Genomic DNA, 19,936 nt, shown 5'->3' with positions numbered 1-19,936 from the left:
AAATATTTTATGCACATCTTAATACCAAGCTACGTAATAATTTTTCATTATCGAATAATTCACCTATATCGCTTTCTCTCTTTCTCTATTATACACGTAATAATTAGATTGCACATACCGTCGATACACCATCATAGATATCGATAGAATTGCTCAACGAGATCGGTATCGTACAAATTTCCCCGTCGTAAAACCAGAGCGAATGAGAGGTTTAAAGGTTAGGTTTAGGTTTCGTTTTAACGGTCCATTATCGTGCGCATAATCGACGTTATCGTTTTGTTTCACTTATTCCTATCGATAGGATTAATTAAAAAATCCATCAATTTCCTAATAAATAAATGTATATGTATTGTACATAAATATCCGTTTGTTTAAAACTCCCTGAGAAATATTTTTTTCGTCGGAATAAAAATATACTGGGTGGCCCATTTTCCCAATCCATCCAGTCGAATATCTCAAAATACTTTATTATAGTGTTTTGGAAAGCTCTCGATGTCAGCTACAAGAATACTAAATAAAAAATGGGGGTTTCCATTTAAGATTTTAAAGTTGACCTTCGCATGACCTTCAAATGATTTTCCAAGGTCAAATCATTGTCACCATCTTATGGCCCCCTTGAAGCCACATAACTTTTGTCCGAAACATTTTTCTCTCCCGGGCTTGATTTTTGAGATATTCGACTGGATGGATTAAAATGGGTCACCCAATATATTATACATACGTATGGTTGAAGAATATATTGTATTTTAAGAATACTTATCGAAAGTGGACTCATTAAATGTTCGAAATAAAAAACGTGTCCGGTGGTAAAATCGTCGGCTAAAAAAAATTGAAAACAGAGAAAAATGGGAAGGGGGGAGGGCAGGGGGGAGGGGAGGGACGCGGAGAAAGGAAAACTCACGTATCTTAGCGGTCGGAAAGCCGGAATGTACTCGGGGGTTCAAGCTTTACGAGCGCGTTTACAGCTGGGTGCGCGCTGCGATATCGATTACTGGGAATACTAGTGCAATTGCACAATGAAGTAATAGTAATGGCAATATCGCCGATAAACGGAGACTCGTATATACGATACGTGTATGAACTTCGGTCGAACAAGGGAGCCGCGAAGAATCATTGTCGAATCGTATACGATGAGTCTCAATTATTTTCGCCGGGGGGGAAAATGAGCAAATGCCGATACATACCTAAACGTGGAGCGAAACGTGCATCTAAAAATATAATACATCGTATATCTTATATTCGGTTTTATCGCGATTATTATCCGTTATTCGGTGAGAGAAAACATGTAACATTTTCAAATATATCTTTAAATTAATATAATCTTAAAATAAAAGCACGATAAAACGAAAAAGGTCCACCAACATTCGTTGTAATTATTTTGAGTACAAACGGTATAATTAAAAATATTATTTTTCGTTTTCTTTTAAGAGATAATCAGTCAATTGTAATTTTTTTCTAATCGTGATATAAAATGTGTGTTTTAAGAACCTAATTGTTTTTGAATCAATTCTTTTATATATGAAGATTAATCGATAATTTTTATTAAACGTATTAAAATCTTGAACGACAAATGTACATGTGTATATAACATATTCGCGCATTGATGAAATTCTCTTTTCAACTTTCCTCGTCAAATAAGAACTTGGAATAATCTGACATATGATTTTACATACGATTTTTCCTTCTCTTCTTTAAGCACGTGACATAACTTGCTCGGCAGAATTTAATTCCCGTAATTCGGATGACTAAGAACGTTTGTATAAATCGAAAAGAAGAAAAGCAGTCTTTCGTATGACCAAAAAAGGATTGGCTTCAAACACAAATACTTTAACGAGCCAGAAATTTCTTTAAAAGTGTCAAATTTATTCTGTTCTTTATTGTCGACTCCCTCGGTAAAAGTATTTTAGCCAAGTTAATTCTGCCTCACGCGCACACATATTGTATACATATATATAATCTTCACATTTTTACTTGAATATGTTGAAAAAAAAATAAGGTTAATATATTCTCATTGTATCGGCAATTAAGACTTAAAAAATAAAAATAAATGTGTTCATAAAATATTTATCGAAAGGTCCTTCAAAACGCATTACGAAAGCGTCGCGCGTTCGTTTCTAAAGTCGAATAAAACAGGTTAGGTTACGACCATCCTCTCCCCCGCGATCCTGCACGATTTATGCAGGTCGCACGCGAGAGGAGCGACAGGTTACCTGTCTGCGCGCGGACAGTAACCTGTACCTTACATAACACGCTGCCTATCGTCACGTGCCGCGGAAATGCTCTCTTTATTATTTCCGGGAGGGTACGCGAACGCGAGAGACGCAAAATATAACTGAAGTAAAGTCGATCGTTCGAACCTAACTATAATAGAAGATTAGAGAAAAATAAATCGTAGCTACACCTTCACAATGTGCCTGAACATTTCTCTTGGATAATTTCAAAAATTAATCTTACCAATCTGGCTTGATTGGACGGTGAAAGTTATCTTTGTAATTAATTGTTCTGTACTTTTAGAGTATCATATAATTTATTTATGTCACTTAATCGCGTGTATGATTTTTCGTATCAATTGTATCATGAAAAGCAATTTTTTTTTTTTTAATGCGTCTACTAGTGTCTAATTGAAACGGTGATAATTAAAAGGAAAAAAAAAAAAATATACAATTTACACGTAAGTCAAATTGTTGGATTAGGATGCACGCGTAAAGATAATAGTTAAAATATTTTCCAGTGATCTTGAAAATTGACGAGAATAGAAACGACGAAACGAGGAAAGCGGACTATCTCAGGAAAGACAAGAATACGCGAATGAGGAGACTGCGAATGGCGGATGTGTAGAAATTCATGAAACAGGGAACGTCCATTCGATGGCGGAAGCGTAGACAAAAGGTCTATCTATCTGTCTATGCAATGGAGATGGCGAGCAAATGGGAATGTTTTCATTTCGATGCAAATGCGCGTGTGCGGACGCTTCGAGAATGAAAAAAAGATGTAACGATCGGATACGAGAGATTGCTGATACTTTGATGATACGCACGATGCGCGGAGACAAAGTAGAGTCGGGAAATTAAAATACTCTCACGATTACCCCCGTACTATACGAATGATCGCCAGAAAGTATGAGAGGATGCATTACGGCACAGATATGGAAAAAAAAAAAAAAAATACAGTACAAAAATAATACAATAAATTGCACAATTTATTAAAAATAGATAAGAAATATACATGTCCAACATCAGTATAAAGAAACGTATAATGCAATTATATTGGGTGATTGCATAAGTTCGTGCCCGATTTAAATATAAACTTCAATAGATTATATTTTAGAGATAACACTTTTATTAATCAATTATATAGTCTCCATTCTTTTCTACAATGCTTTTCCAACCATCTATAAGCTTGTCGATTCCATTTTTGAAGAAAGAACTTGGTTTTTCTTGAAAAAAGTTTCTAAGGTGGTTTTCGACAGCTTCCTCGGAATTGAGATTCTTGCCATTTAAACTATTCCGCAAAGACCGGAACAGATAAAAATCTCAAGGCGCAATATCTGGAGAATATGGCGGGTGCTGCAGAATTTCCCATTGCGACTCCTGCAGTTCTCCTGCAGCTTATTCCTTTCAGTCAGGAGACGCGGCACCCACGTATCAAGCTTGGAAATGTATCCAAGCTTTTTTAAATGACGAAAAGCGGTTGAATTATCGATGTTCAGCCTCTCAGCAATATCCTCAGTTGTAATCCTTGGGTTTCTTTCCACTAAGGCATGCACAGTGTCATCATCAATGCCAGAAGGCCGTCCAGAGCGGGGGGTTGATCCTCCATGTTGAAATCATCATTTCGAAATCTGCCAAATCACTTTTTGACTATTCGGAGAGCAGGAGCGCGGTCCAAATAAACGCTTTGAATATTTTTTTGTGCAATCCCAACACTCACGCCTTTCCGAAATTCTGAAATAGCATTACATGCCGCAAATGCACCTTTTCGTTCTCCATTTTTAATGATTTCTCTTATGCACAAATGGACTTATCTGAACAATGTCTGACGCTAAATTGACATAAGACAACGTCATCTATTCGGTGTAAGCAACAATTACCACACGAAAACAATAGAATTCCGCCATGCAGCAACTTAACGCCATCTATAAAAATCGGGCACGAACTTATGCAATCATCCAATATTTCTTTTTATCTCATTGATAGTATTTTCTGGTAACGAAATTACGTCGCGACGTCTAACGTAAGCTACGAGCTTTAGAGATGAAAACCTGCAAAAATATCGTTGGATTTTACGGACACCGGCCATTCATTCATTCATTCATTCATTCGATGTCGATAACAACAAGACGAAGGCGACCGAATCGAGGATTTTTCAGCGGTCGGGTAAAGAATCGACGGGTGCCGCGTCGACGGGAGCCGTTTTGTAAAAATCCAACTTCCCTGCTTTGACGTGGGGACGACGGAAAAAAAGCGCGAGGTCGTTAAACCCGACGATGTAAGAAATCGCCTCCTTATTTTCCTTTTTTTCTTTCGCGACACCCTGATACACGTCGGCGCGACAGTCTCGATGAAAAAGTGAAAGAAATGCGCGAAAAAAAGGAGATATATATATATATATATATATGTCAAATTCTCGCGAGCAACAAATTTACGAGATATATGCAAAAAAGTATCGCGCAAAGTCCGATACTTTACTATTTACGATTGTTTATTATCTTTTGTTGCGTAACCCGTTTACGAGACAGCGTAGTGTCATGAGAGATAGCGAGACATTGTCTCTCTCTTTCTCTCTCTCTCAACCTCTCTTTAAATAATTTAAATTATGCGTAATAATACTCGAAAGAATTAGCAATTAGACTTTATTTACGAGAACGCGACAAGTAAAATGAGTAAAAAACAGAAACAAAAATGATAAAGACGTCATATTATCGCCAATATAAATTATTTTTAATGCGTTCAGATTGTTATATAGTGGGAAATTAAATGTTCTCTAAGTTAGTGCTTCTCGCATTTTTATTTGCAAACTAAAGTAAGAGACGTATGTAATATGGAAAAGGAAAGGAATATTCATCTTTAGAAAACATTATATAATCATGTTTTTAAATATATTTTTTTCAGAATGATTGTGTGTGTATATATATATATATATATATATATATATATATATATATATATATATATATATATATTTACATATAAAGTGTAAAAAAATTTAATATCATATTTATAAATTTAATTGCCATATTATATATAAAATATATTGAGTTGAATGTAAATATATTTTATATTTATATTCAATTCTCAATTTTTATTAATTTTTATTAATTATCTCTCTTGCTGATTTTAAAAAAAATATTGAAATTAACGAGCAAAAGTATAAGATGAAATAAAAAGAGAATTAAAATATAATAAATATATAAAATTAATCTTTTTAATGTCTCGATAATTAAAAAGGCAAAAATGTAAGAAAAAGAGGAAGAAAAGAAATATCACATTTTCATTCAAACTCAACTTTTCAAAAAAAAAAAAAAAAAAAAAAAAAAAAAAAAAAAAAAAAAAAAATCAAATATATATGTATATAGGGATGATTTACATAATTTATATCTACATTTCTCACAGTAAAATCCAAGATGCTATACTATTGCCATTAAATTAATTAAACATATACTACAATTTTTAATTAATATATATTTCATATTATTATTTTTCTCTGCCTTTTTTGACAGTGTCTTATCAAACTGCATAATGGAGACTTTTAATAGTTCTCCCTTTTCTTTTGTACACAGTAAATTAATATTTATCAATCGTGCAACAAAGTGTGTACAATTCTTGAGGTAAAAAAAAAAAAAAAAAAAAACAGCGGAATAACATTCTCGTGACCCTGCACACGCGTGTATCGAAGAAATGAAATACAAACGACAATACAAAACGAATCGAATTTTTACATGGATAAGTAATTCATCGCGTTGGTAAAAATTTCACATTTTTATTGAAATTTAATTCTTTCTACCGCGATAATAGCGCGTGTGAAATACGAAATCTTATTAATTAAATCGATATATATATATATATATATATGTATAATCTAACATACATTCATCAAAAATACAAATCAATATCTTTCCTCGATAATTTGTTTAATAACGATTTTCGCAACATTGTACGCTTTCAAAAATGTCAACATACATTTGAAAAAAAATTCAGTATTAATAAAATTCAAATTTTTTATTCACAGATTATATTAATTGAAGAATAAATCTATTACTAGAGAACAAGGCCAGTTATCGATATTCAGAAGCTCAACCGCTAACGGCCTTTAACCGGCGACCGGCGAGCAGTGAAATTCAATCTTATCGCTGCGATAATCATTCTCTAATATTCATATGTGACATGTAGACATCGCGTGTACTCACCGCAAACGTTGAGCCAACCCTCGATGCGGCAGGGATACTCCAGCTTCATCTTCGTACGCGGATCGCGAGAAATCCAGGTCGCGATGACAGTTCCTTGTCAGCACAGCAGATCGCACTGATCGCACAAATCTCCTCTCTCTCTCTCTCTCTCTCTTTCTCGTCCGTCGGTTATCACTGAGAAACGATACCGCTGATCGTCGCGGCACACATTCTTCCGCGCGTGCGAAAGACGCGACGCGGGACGACACACACGCGGTCTCTTTCTTCCCTACGTCACACGCGTTCGCGACACGAGATTGACACGCGGAGGTACGAACGGCGAACACACCGAGCAGTTTCGTGAGAGACAGGGAACGCGCGCGAAATAAACACGCGGACGTGAATAACACACAGCGAAGAGTAACGCTCACTGTACCGCGCGCGCACGCGAAACGCACGCGACGGCGAACAAATCTGAACTGAGGCGCGAGTGGCGAGTGGCGAGTGAGCGCGCCGCTCGCCGAGCGGCGCGGCCGGCGGCCAACTTGCCGCCGAGACCTCCGTCTCTCTTCCTCTCCCTCCCACCCTTCGCTGACCGCTCTCACTCACTCCTTTCGCTCTCGTTGTCAGGTGGCCGACCCGCTCTCGCTTACCCCTCGCCCCCCCCCCCACCCCGTCTCTCGCGCACGTTACGCGTAATCTCACTCGAATGACCCGCACTTTGATACCGATATCTATCGGTTCTCTAAAAGAATGCAATACTCACGGTAATTATGGAAATATTGTATATAACTCGATTCGCGTGTGCGCTACTGTCGTTTGAAGTCGAGAGGGTATAGTAACGTAAATGGGAGAATTATTACCAACGATTTTTTATGACGTACATTACGCCATCTCGATATTACATCCGTTATTATTTTATACGGATGCGAGACACTCGAAACTAATAGTTAAATAAATATATATTCAATGTTATCGATTAAGAGAGGCTCGGCAATAATATATCGAGATATTTTATTATATTAAGAATAATTTTATTTCTTATATTGCGTTTATTCTAAATGTATGCTTTAAATCCAAACCGTTCTGAAGTTGCAACATTTTTTAGCGGTAGAAACGTGCGATTTTAAATTGACCAATTATTACACGCGCCTGCGCTGACGAATCTATCGTTAGACATGCTTTTCTATCACAGAGGGTGCATTCTACTTGACGTTACAAACGCTTCGAAGCATTTGATTGATCAATCGAAATGGAAAAATCTCAAGAAATCTCAAGAAATCTTATACACAATTTCGGAAAAGTTTTTAATGAACCAGAAACTATTGAACATATTTATAAAGCATACTACGAAACAGCGAGATGTTTAGTTAAACATCATTAATGATGTTCGAGTATTGTTTCAAATTGATAGCTCGAAAAGTAAAACGGCATTTTATATTCGGAGCAAGTCGGCCTGTTATTGCAAAAGAACTTGCAACTATAGTAATCCAATTTTAAATCTTTATTCCGTTTCTAGTTATTTTTTTTTTTTTTTTTGCCGCGTCAAGAGTCCGCGCCCTTTCCAACAGTCGTAGAATTTTATATAATTTTAAAAATACGATCTATAAACGAAAAGCATTTTTGAAAAGGAGCTAAAAGTAATTGTTGAATTACATAATTATAACATACCTCTAAAATCTAACAAAATAATAATACACGAAGCGAAAGAACGCCGCCGTCTCATCGCGCAGGTGCCGATCGAAGTGGATAATTGGTCAACTTCGTCGACGAGATCGCCATCTGGCGAGCAGACCAGCAATCAGTCCTAGCAACATGGCGCTCAAGGCACAAGTCGGTCAAAGTGAGTAGCGTAAAAAAAAAACATTAATTTTGTGCAACATAAGATCTATTTTTAAGCTTCATTACGCGACATCGTCAAGCGATTCACGCGGCCTCGCGATCGCATCGATCTGTCGTATCTGTCAATCGTCGTCACGTCAGCGAAATCCATCACGAATAGGCGTATGCGCTCCCTTCCCGCCTCTCTCTCTTCCCCCTCCCCCCGCCATGATGATTTCATCGGACGGCGGAGGCGAAACGTCAAACGCTTGATCGAGAAACGTACATGCTATCTTCGTTGCGTTCCACGTAGCAGAGTTGAGGGAATTTGGAATTTCGAAACCTCGATCGCTATTTTCGATTCTCGATTCTCGTTGCGAATACAGGAAAGTATATTTTCCATCGATCTCGTGTCAAATTATCAAGCGTAAATACAGACATCACTCTCTTACTTTTTTCAATTACTTTTACTATTTACAGCGCCGATTTTTAATCATGGGGTTTCTGCGTTTTCGATTGTGACGTTTGTGACAATGATGACGATGATCGAATATCGCGAGAATATGTCATAAATTTCATTTAAAGTAAAAGGACATTATGATATGGGAAATGGAATATATTTTCAGAACTAGAGCGATTATCTCCGACGAGGGCACTCAATTTCGTCGCAGCGAGGAATCGAGAAAAAGATAACGTGCTAATTTTTTATTAACACGAATGACATAATTGGACATAACGAGCTGATGAATGTTCAGGCGCTTTTTTTCTCGCGCAAATAACTGTTGCTCTTTCCAAGTAATTCCATATACGGAGAAATATCAATATCAGTTTAAAAATATTTTATCAATAATGTAAATATAACTAGACACGCATCTTGTTCGCAAAATAAATTCGCTATATAACGTCATTCTCTCAATCTTACATAATAATTATAAAATAAATATTTTATATCGTCAATACATATATTACGCAAACTTGTGTGAGAGGCAAATTTACTGAATACATGATCTACGATAAGAATAATATTAATTTAATGCTTCCATCTATCCAACATGCATCAATTATTTCGGAAACTAATTAATTATCATTTGACTTTCGTATCAACTCGTTATATCGATTTCCTGAGTTGAGTAATCTGGGAAAATAATAGATCTCTTTCGTTTTCCTACTTTATCAAACGACCGCAAAGCTGGGTTTTTTTTTTCGTACAAAGATTTTTTTTTTTTTTTTTTTCCATCTCGCACATCTATAAATACATCGAAGGGAATATCAGAAAATAGGGTCTGCAGTTCCCTTGATACACGCCTGAACGCAGTGACGTCACCCTTCTGTAGGGACGATCAATATGTATATATACATATAGAATGTCAAAAGACATCTTAGCGACTCAATCTGCGTGTCAACATCGTTAATTGTTAATGATCGCGCTGTCAATAACTTATGCAAAATTGATTACGTTCTCTCATCATCGTTGACATTAATTTTCCCTGATCTTGTTTAATCAACGAAGCGAATTTACTATTTCCCCCCTATTCTCGATTTCTCGAATAAGATATTTAAAGGAAAGATATTAAAAGTTCATTTTTCAAATATGTAATCTCTCTCTCTCTCTCTCTATGATTATTTGAATAAAAGATCTTATCTAATAATTAATAAGTCAATAAAGATTCAAAAGTTACAATATTTCTCTATGCGCGCAGATAAATATACTTTAACAATCGTCGAATATATTTTAACAATTGTTAGCTTACTATTTTATTTCTCAAAGAATTCGTCGTTCTGATAATAAATCTTCTTACAGAGATTATGAACGAGGTGATCAAGCAAAAGAAGAAGTCAACAGGTGGGGTAGAATGGCGGATCTTGGTGGTGGATCAGCTCGCTATGAGGATGGTGTCTGCGTGCTGCAAGATGCACGATATCAGCGCTCAGGGTATCACTTTGGTAGAGGATATCAATAAGAAACGCGAGCCTCTGCCGACGATGGAGGCCATTTACCTCATCACGCCCTGTAATTCATCGGTGCAGAAATTGATCGACGACTTTAGTAATCCGACAAGAACTACTTACAAGGTCGCCCATGTGTATTTTACGGAAGGTATCAGATCGCAATTGTATCTTTCTATTCTCGTTCCAATGATACCTCTTCTTCTCCAATGTCGAATCCGAACGATCTAATGCTTCTTTTTCGATAGAGTGCACGATTTCGGAAAGTGTTTATCGAAGTAGGAAAGGCGAAAATTATTTGAGAAAAAATGTAGATATATTTATTTAGAAACCATGTTCCTCGATGAATTTTGTACAATTATTTGTTTTAATTTTGGATTTTGTAGCGTGTAGATTATCTCAACAATCGAGTCTGGAATTTAATTTTAATTAATATTTACTCGAATATAAGATTTTTTTTACTTATTTTTTTATTAATTTGCTAAATTATATTTACCATTGAATTTTAAATATAATCATATAATTAAGCATCGTCTAAATTTTTGACGAAAGTTATTATTCGAAATTCATCGAATAAAATATATCTTACTTAATTCCCACAGCAAATCTCCATACGAATATAACCGATCGTCTAAATTCAACATAACGATACGAGTTTATTGATTCGCTCGTTAAACATATTAATAAAAATTGACTAATGTTTCAAGAAGAATAACAAGAATAATCGTACAAGATCAAACGGTCCGATTTATTAATTTTTCGTGGGGTGATTCGACATACTCAGTATATTTCTTTGCAGCATGTCCTGACGAGTTGTTCAAAGAATTGTGTCATTCGCTGGTAGCTAAGCACATAAAGACACTAAAAGAGATCAACATCGCTTTCATACCATACGAAGAACAGGTAAAGCAATGAAAACTATGACAAGGAAAATGTTTGAGCGTTTTGTCCTTCGTGGTGATGGGCATATACACACACACGCGCGCACACACAGACACACACAAACATATAACATAATACAAATATTTATCACATTTACGCGACAATCTATGTTCACTCTTCGGTCTCTAATCACGTAAGTTTAATCACGCGAATGTCTCGGTTATCAATCGGAACAATATGAATACAATGTTATCCTCTCATCCAACCTGTCCAGCCCAATCTGAGTTTTTCGTACGTGATTCACGAACAAGCACATACTAATAATCAGAATGCGTTCATGCTTGCACTCGATGCCAGTATGCCCGGAGGAGCTGTTCAATGAAATCTGCAAGTCTCTCGCTGCTAAAAAGGTCAAAACCCTCAAAGAGATCAACATCGCATTCCTGCCGTATGAATCGCAGGTGACGATTAACCAGACAAAAATAGTAGACGCTATAGTTGTAGCTCTAGAACGCGAAAACTTGCCCTCACAACCTTCACAAGTTCACGAGCTTATAGATTTCTCTGCTTTTCCGGATCATCGAGATTTACCTTTTGATTGTAAAAGACTAGGTGATAAATTTTCTGTTAAAGAAAGAGCTTCCCCTCTCTTTTTTCGAAAGTTTCGACATGTTCCGCGTACATGCTTGTAATATGATTCTAATCAGATTGTTTCTATAATTCAATCTTGTTACTTTGCTTTATGTATAAAACTTTATGTAATTAAATTCGCATTGTGTCACGACGAGAATATCGCAAAACTGAATCTGCCATAATTTAGGTCTTCTCATTGGACTCACGCGAAACGTTTGCTTGCTTTTACAATCCCTCTTTCTTCAATCTAAGACCGGCTAATATGGAGCGCATTGCCGAACAAATCGCAACACTCTGCGCCACTCTTGGGGAATATCCATCGGTCAGATATCGCAGGTAATTTCAATTTTCAAACACGCTTTGAAAAAATAGAAATACAATGTCAAATAATTTATATATTTAAAAATAGACCCTTTAATAATATTAAATAAATATGCTGCCAGTGATTTTGATCGCAACGTTGAACTTGCTCAATTGGTGCAACAAAAGCTAGACGCATATAAGGCTGATGAACCGACAATGGGAGAAGGACCTGAGAAAGCGCGTTCTCAATTATTGATCCTAGATAGAGGATTCGATTGCGTCTCACCACTATTACATGAGCTTACACTGCAAGCCATGGCATATGATTTGCTGGATATTGATAATGACGTTTACAGGCAAGCAAAGTCTCATAATTTTTACTATAAGTTTAAAGCGCAACTCTCTAAGACTATACATAATGTTAAATAGGTTTGAAGCAACAGCAGGTCAGGAAAAAGAAGTATTGTTGGATGAAAATGACGATTTGTGGGTGGAACTCAGGCACCAACATATTGCTGTAGTGTCTCAGTATGTATATAAATATAAATCCTATCTAAATTTTTGATGAAAAGATTAATAACCGTGAAGAGCATTGTAACAGTAAAACTCGTTTTTCAGGAACGTGACTAAAAACCTGAAAAAGTTTACAGAATCAAAAAGAATGCCGCAGGGTGATAAGCAGAGTATGCGTGATCTATCGCAGATGATCAAAAAGATGCCGCAATATCAAAAGGAACTAAGCAAATACGCCACGCACTTACAATTAGCTGAAGATTGTATGAAACGTTATCAAGGAAATGTAGATAAGCTTTGTAAAGTGGAGCAAGTATGTAATCATCACTCTATAATTTATTTAATAAATGATAATCTTTTAATTACATATTTTTTAATCTAGGACTTAGCTATGGGTACCGATGCGGAGGGTGAACGCATTAAAGATCATATGCGGAATATCACACCAATTTTACTCGATCAGACTGTGAATCATTTGGATAAGTTGCGCATCATAGCTTTGTATGTTATTAGCAAAAATGGCATCACCGATGAGAATCTTAATCGTTTGGTTCACCATGCCCAAGTGTCCGTTGATGATAAGCAGACTATCGTGAATATAGCAAACCTCGGCATCAATGTTGTTGTAGATGTAAGTTAAAGAATTTGTAAACTATGTTTTATATATATCAAAAAATATGTAGTAACCCTTTAAAAACGGTGATTTATTTTTGTCGCTTGTGCAACATTATTACTTTGCATTTGCAGAGTAATCGCAAAAAATTATATACGGTACCACGTAAAGAAAGAATCACGGAACAAACATACCAAATGAGCCGTTGGACTCCAGTCATTAAGGACGTCATGGAGGATTCCATCGAGGATAAACTTGATTCTAAACATTTTCCTTTTCTTGCTGGACGTGCAGCTAGTTCGGGATATCATGCACCAACTAGGTACAATATATATATATATATATATATTTTTTTTTTTTTTTTTAATGAAATGTATTAAAATATTATTAATTTGTTTCTCAAAACATTAATATATATTTGCGTAGTGCGCGATATGGACATTGGCACAAAGACAAAGGCCAGCAGACTATCAAAAATGTTCCTCGGTTAATAGTTTTCATAGTTGGTGGAGTATGCTTCTCTGAAATACGATGTGCGTATGAAGTCACAAATGCATTGAAAAATTGGGAAGTCATAATCGGTAAGAAATATTTAGATATGAATTTTGAATATAATTTCTAATTAAAACATACATTTACAAAAATCTTATTATTCGCAATTAAGAAATATTTGTATTGTTGCAGGTTCATCCCATATAATTACACCAAAGTCGTTTATAAATGACTTGAGTAAATTGCATGTCTAAATTATCATGTAGCTAAAAGAAGATATGATCACACATTCCTAATCTGCCATTAATTTCAACTCCATCAGTAATACCAGCAGCTATGAAGCCATCAATGATCTCTCAAATACGAAATTAGCAAATGTAACTAGATAACGAACAAGGAGTCAATTCTTTAAGGGAAAAACTCATTCCGAACAGAAACATCGAGCGTATGCAAGTATTCTAAACACAGCTGTCAGTTGAGTAATATATAAAAGTATTCGTGTATTAGTCAAGCACGAAGAATCTTGATTGATCAGACAAGTTATCTAGAATCAAGTGCCTGCGCGAATACATAGTTACCAGAGATTGTATGAGACATGTTGGCAATACTGATGTAGATCACATCAAGATTATAATGATATTGGGCAATTGAGCTTTTAGCAAAGCTTTACAGATGTATTCATATGCATTATTTCATTCTTTATCAGTAATAAGGAAAGGAATTTATGAAGATTTATGTGTGTCGTAGAAGAGGATCGTGATATTCCTATACATTTCTCATTATTATTAGTATTCTCGTACTAATTCTCTTTATTATTTTGTGTTAATTTCCGCTTGTTGAAACGTGATGACCGAGTTGACATCTGAGATGTAGATCGTCTTTGTTTAATATACTTTTGCTATACTTTTAGAAACATCCTACTTTTATTGCTATAATAGAAACATCTCAAATCTAAATGTCATGTCGCAATTCACTTTATTCTCTTCAACATTAGTATCAATATGATATATATATATATAACAAGATTATTTATCTGAAATTATTATTTCTTGAATCTAATTAATAGTACTGAATGTTAAAACCTCTAGATGTATACGAACCTAATACTTATATTTTCTTTGTTAACTTATTTATTCATAGTTCTTTACTTTAATAATTTTATGCAATACTCTCTAATTTTCGAGTTATCCAATTGTCAGTTTAGATGCTCCTACATTCAATGTATTGTATAATTCATAAGTATATACAATAGTTTCAATATATAATATTCAGCTTTTTTTTTTTTTTTTTTTTTTTTTTTTTTTTTTTTTTCCAAAATAGACTACTTCTATTGAATGTAATACAAATACAGTTATAATACTGTATTAATATGTATGTATCATAAAATTTATTGCAATATTGAATTGTAATTGTTCTGCGGTGGTAAAGAAGCGCTTTCCATAAGAAGCTTGCGCCTGTCAATGAATAACAATGGTAATAATCGTTAATGCAATGTCAATAAATGTTGCGATCTATTAGTGAAGAGATTATTACAAAGTTAAATGATATTTATAAAGTATATCCTATTGTGTTATACATATATATGTATATATATGTATGTAGATTATAACTTGAACAAAATGTTCTACATATAAAGGCCTACAATGCACTCAATTTGTCTTTTTTTAATTATCACTTTACTAGATGTATATGCACTGAATACAAAATTGTTTGGATAATAGCTTATCTAGAAATATTTAGATACACACATACATACTGGTTTACAAGTTTCCAATGGGTTATCAATAATCAAAGGTCAGAAAAACATAAAGTTTAATAAGATAAAGTTGCAATGAAACAGACTTTAGCACAGTTAACTGTATTGTCTCAACACATGTATTGTTACTCTTTACTCTTAATTCATTTAGTATTGTTTTTTAATTTCTACGATTTCTAAGATACGAAGCGGTGTGTGGAAGATGGCAGATTTAAAAAAAAAAGTGATTCTAGCATATAGCGGTGGTCTAGACACCTCCTGCATATTGTTTTGGTTGAGAGAAAAAGGATTTCAAGTTATTGCTTACATGGTAAAAATTTTTGTAATTACATAATTTCTTCCTAAAACGAGTAGATACACAGAAATTTAACTATATATTTAGGCGAACATTGGACAAGATGAAGATTTCGACGCAGTTAGAGACAAGGCACTCAAAATTGGTGCCATTAAGGTAAAATTTTTTTGTTTTTAACATATTAAATAATGCTAAAAAAATAAAATTTTGTATTATAAATTGGTAAAAATAGTTAATATTATTGATTATTGATAATAATATATTAATTGTTCAATATATTTGTAATGAAACAGTAAATAATCCGGTCCTCCTGTTGAAAAATTTGCATAACAATAATAAATTCAATTGTTCATAAGGTTGTAGTAGATGATCTTAAAGAAGTATTTGTAACTTCTTATGTATGGCCTGCCGTGGCTTGCGGCTTGCTCTACGAGGGAAGATACCTTCTAGGCACTTCCATAGCACGGCCATGTATTAGTCAGGCTTTGATCAAACTTGCGAAAGCCGAAAACGTCAATATCATAGCGCATGGAGCAACCGGAAAAGGAAATGATCAAGTTCGCTTCGAATTGAGCTGCTACAGTCTTTGTCCCGATATCACGGTATTTTTTAAGTCTATTTCGCCAACAATAATTATTTGACGAGCAACATAAGTTTGAAAGACGTATATCGATTAATTTAGGAAAAATTAATCTTTTTATACGTGTGTAATATATACATATATATAGGAATCTGATTGTCTATTTTAAAAGCATAGAAATCTAATTATAATTATATATGACAAAAAATATATAAATATATAAATATAAAGATTTTAGCTCCATGGAGGGAACGCGAGTTTTACGCGAGATTTCAAGGAAGATCGGACTTATTGGAGTACGGGCGACAAAATGGAATACCGATCTCAGCAACGCCAAAGGAACCATGGAGCACTGATGCTAATCTCGTACACATTAGGTATATAACACACGTAAATAGAACATTTAGTAAGAGATTGATATTAATAATCTTATCTTTTATATTTGTAGTTACGAATCAGGGATATTGGAAAATCCTGCTACTCCAGCACCGAAAGGACTATACAAAATGACTGTTGATCCGATAAATTCCTGTTTAGATGCAGAAGAGATCGAAATTACTTTTGCAAAAGGATACCCAATTAATGTGAAAAGTCTAAAAAATAGAAAAATATACGATACTCCTCTAGCGATAATAGAGTTTCTTAATAAGATCGGAGGTGCGCATGGTATCGGAAGAATAGACATCGTGGAAAATCGATACATCGGATTAAAGGTGCAAGATTTATGATAAATCTATGAATTACGAGTACATAAAAACGAATACATTCATTTAAATATTTTAGTCTCGAGGAATTTACGAGTCACCGGGCGCTAAAATTTTGCACATCGCGCATCAAGACTTGGAGATATTTACCTTGGACCGTGAAGTTCTAAGAATTAAATCGTATTTAACGGATAAGATGTCGGATTATATTTATAATGGTATAGAGTTATAAATACATGTATAAAAAATGTAATATTTAAATATAAAAAAATTAATAATGTATGTCAAATCGCCTGAGCTAAATTATTTTAAGAACGCTTATCTTATGCAGGTTTCTGGTTTTCGCCTGAATGCGAATTTGTGCGGGAAAGCATCCAACATTCTCAAAAATACGTAAATGGTATGGTGAGGCTACAATTGTACAAAGGAAATGGTTGGTATAAAAATCATCATTTGTACATTAAATTAAATCAAAATCATAAAACTTTAAACAGTCGTATACGATCATGGATTTCATTCATAATATCAATAAGAAATAATTATATATTCTTCTTTCTATCATATGCAGTCATGACGATCGGTAGATCGAGCGAAGTCTCATTGTACAACGAAAATTTAGTCTCAATGGACGTGCAAGGTGATTTTGAGCCCACGGATGCTACTGGATTTATTCGCATGCAAGCTCTAAGATTGCGGGAGTTTCATCGTTTCAATAAACAACACAATATCTGACAGCATTAAGAATTTATTGCAAATTTTATGTTTCTCAATAAAAGGCGCATTGTATTTTTGATTCTCTCTCTCTAAGTGTTATTTTATTACTTTATAAACATCTGCGCGTGTTTTTGAAACATAATTCTATATTTTCTTTGCAACTCTCTCTCTCTCTCTCTTTCTCTAAACGATTTAAAAGTATATATTTAACATGCGTAGTATCGCAGCGAGAAGAATATATATCTCGTCATATGCATATGACTAAATGTAATGAATAAACTAGATCTAGACACAATTCATTTTGAAAGAAATTCGAATATGCGCTCTACAAATCTTTCAGCACATGCGGTTGTCGTAGGAGAAAGGTGAGGTTTCACAATAAAATACTACTACTACATCTTTGCTTTCATATTTTAGTTATTAATAATTAAATCTTAAGATTGTTAGAGCATATACTTGTAAGGGCTATAATATATGTGCTTATAATATACTTTTGAGGATATATTAATAGTATACATATAATGATTTTTTTCATATTTGCACTCTACTTCGACTTCGCAACTTAAGGAAAAACTGTCAAATACGAAATCGTGCGACTTCGTTGCTTCTTTAGCCACGATTTTCTATACAGGTCTCTTACTTGCGTTCTGTTCTCACACTCTCTGCGTTTGTAAATATTATATTATATAACATGCAAAATTACACAAACTAGGAAAGGTAATTTCTCTAATGCATGTACAATGAGTAGTCTGTCTCTTGTATTCACAATTTAATATTAGTTTAAATATTGTAATAAACACGTTTTTTTTATTTCTGCTATTTAATAACAATATAGATTATATATATGTGTCTATGTGTGTACACACATACACACATATATATTTCTGTCAAATAAATTTCAATATGCATACAAAACATTTTACGCAAGAAGAATACATATTTTATTCTAAAAAAAGTAAGAGACATATCCATCTTTGATGGACACATCTTTTATCGCTTTCCGTTTCTTACAGTTCACATTCTGTTTGTTTCATGATATATAATATATATATATATATATATATATTATAGATTGATGTTGTTAAATAAGAGATTTATACATACGTATAAATAATTATAAATAATATCGCATGCATTCTTAATTATAAATAAAAATGTAATTAAAAAAAGTGTTTTTAATATATGTAACATCAATTATTAAATCTCTGGAACGTTATTTTGAAAAAAAAAAAAAAAAACCCCGAACCTTTGAAGCTTTATACATCGAGAATTAACATCTTGCTAACAAGTTGTATTATAAGATTATATTGGATAAATCAAAACTCATTGCAACGCTTTTTTATGAATCAGTTTTTTTTAATTCGATTTTTATTTATAAAAAATTATATTTAACATAAATATACGAAAGTAAATTTACGAAGCTGCCGTCGTTAGTGTAACAAAGAAAACGGAGATACATGAAAGCAACGCTCAATAAACAATCGCTCCTTTTTCTCTCTCTCTCTCTCTCTTTTCCTTATTTAACAACATCAAGCATCTCTTTATTTCAGCCATTTATTTTCTCTCATCTCGTAATTATTTATATATAACCTGTTTAAATATTCACTATTGTTAGTCATAGTAAATCTGCTAAAATTCATGTGCCATTGGAGATGAGATGTGCGCTCGTGGAAACTTATATAAAAAATTACTTTTTGATACAGTTGAGTGATTTTGGTGTTACTTAGAGAAATATTTATGTATAGTCGTTACACCCTAACTTATGCTGAGATCTAGCGGGTTATACAATTTATCTATCCGTCTTCTTTAACGATTATAAACCTTATCACATATATAAAGATTATATATTTTTTTATTGGTGCTTAACATATATTTATACATAGATATTCTATATTTCGTATTTAACACATTACCAATGATTTCTCCTTATATGTACAATTACAAACCATGTATTATACAATCTTAATATCTATTACACACATTCTTCTTTTTTCTCTTACATATTCTTTTTCTGCACTATCTCTTTCTTCTATCGTGCATTCAGTTTTTTTTTTTCTTTTCTGTTATTACATAATTAGGATTTATATATCCGGCCAGCATGTGTGAGCACATTATCATGTGACGCAACACTTATGACTTCCGATAACTTTCATCATGTCTAAAGATACATGATTGGTCAATGTAAATGTGTATTCTACAAACGAAATAAAATCGAAATACTTTGAAGGGATACGAAACTCGTTAATTTGTATTTTTCAAATTTTGCCGATAAAGTACTCTGCGTTGATACCACTGCTT

At 33.8% G+C, this 19,936-nt stretch overlaps 2 protein-coding genes across 3 annotated transcripts; both read left to right on the top strand.

The window, feature by feature from the left end:
* The first annotated feature begins 8,121 nt into the window (after positions 1-8,121).
* Rop (Syntaxin-binding protein Rop) lies at positions 8,122-15,242 on the top strand. Of its 2 annotated transcripts, none has more exons than XM_070313341.1 (11): positions 8,122-8,228; positions 10,008-10,304; positions 11,393-11,496; positions 11,856-12,004; positions 12,112-12,327; positions 12,401-12,499; positions 12,590-12,797; positions 12,867-13,115; positions 13,232-13,419; positions 13,524-13,678; positions 13,782-15,242. In XM_070313341.1, exons 1-11 carry the CDS (start codon positions 8,201-8,203, stop codon positions 13,841-13,843), a joined length of 1,755 nt encoding a protein of 584 aa, XP_070169442.1. In that variant the 5' UTR covers positions 8,122-8,200; the 3' UTR covers positions 13,844-15,242. The 2 variants fall into 2 exon arrangements, with proteins under 2 accessions (XP_070169442.1, XP_070169443.1); XM_070313342.1 differs by lacking the exon at positions 11,393-11,496 and adding an exon at positions 10,953-11,056.
* Positions 15,243-15,329: 87 nt separating this feature from the next.
* Positions 15,330-17,724, top strand: Ass (argininosuccinate synthase). Its single transcript, XM_070313343.1, has 8 exons — positions 15,330-15,655; positions 15,728-15,796; positions 15,997-16,242; positions 16,452-16,597; positions 16,669-16,933; positions 17,004-17,142; positions 17,256-17,357; positions 17,493-17,724. Exons 1-8 carry the CDS (start codon positions 15,548-15,550, stop codon positions 17,654-17,656), a joined length of 1,239 nt encoding a protein of 412 aa, XP_070169444.1. The 5' UTR covers positions 15,330-15,547; the 3' UTR covers positions 17,657-17,724.
* Positions 17,725-19,936: the final 2,212 nt, after the last annotated feature.

The sequence above is a fragment of the Polyergus mexicanus genome, unplaced genomic scaffold, assembly GCF_030449975.1.
Source record: "Polyergus mexicanus isolate NDT 795.1 unplaced genomic scaffold, iyPolMexi1.0 SCAF_24, whole genome shotgun sequence".
Lineage (NCBI taxonomy): Eukaryota > Metazoa > Arthropoda > Insecta > Hymenoptera > Formicidae > Polyergus > Polyergus mexicanus.
Note: the sequence above shows the minus strand (reverse complement) of the source record. Positions and strands in the feature narration are given on the sequence as shown.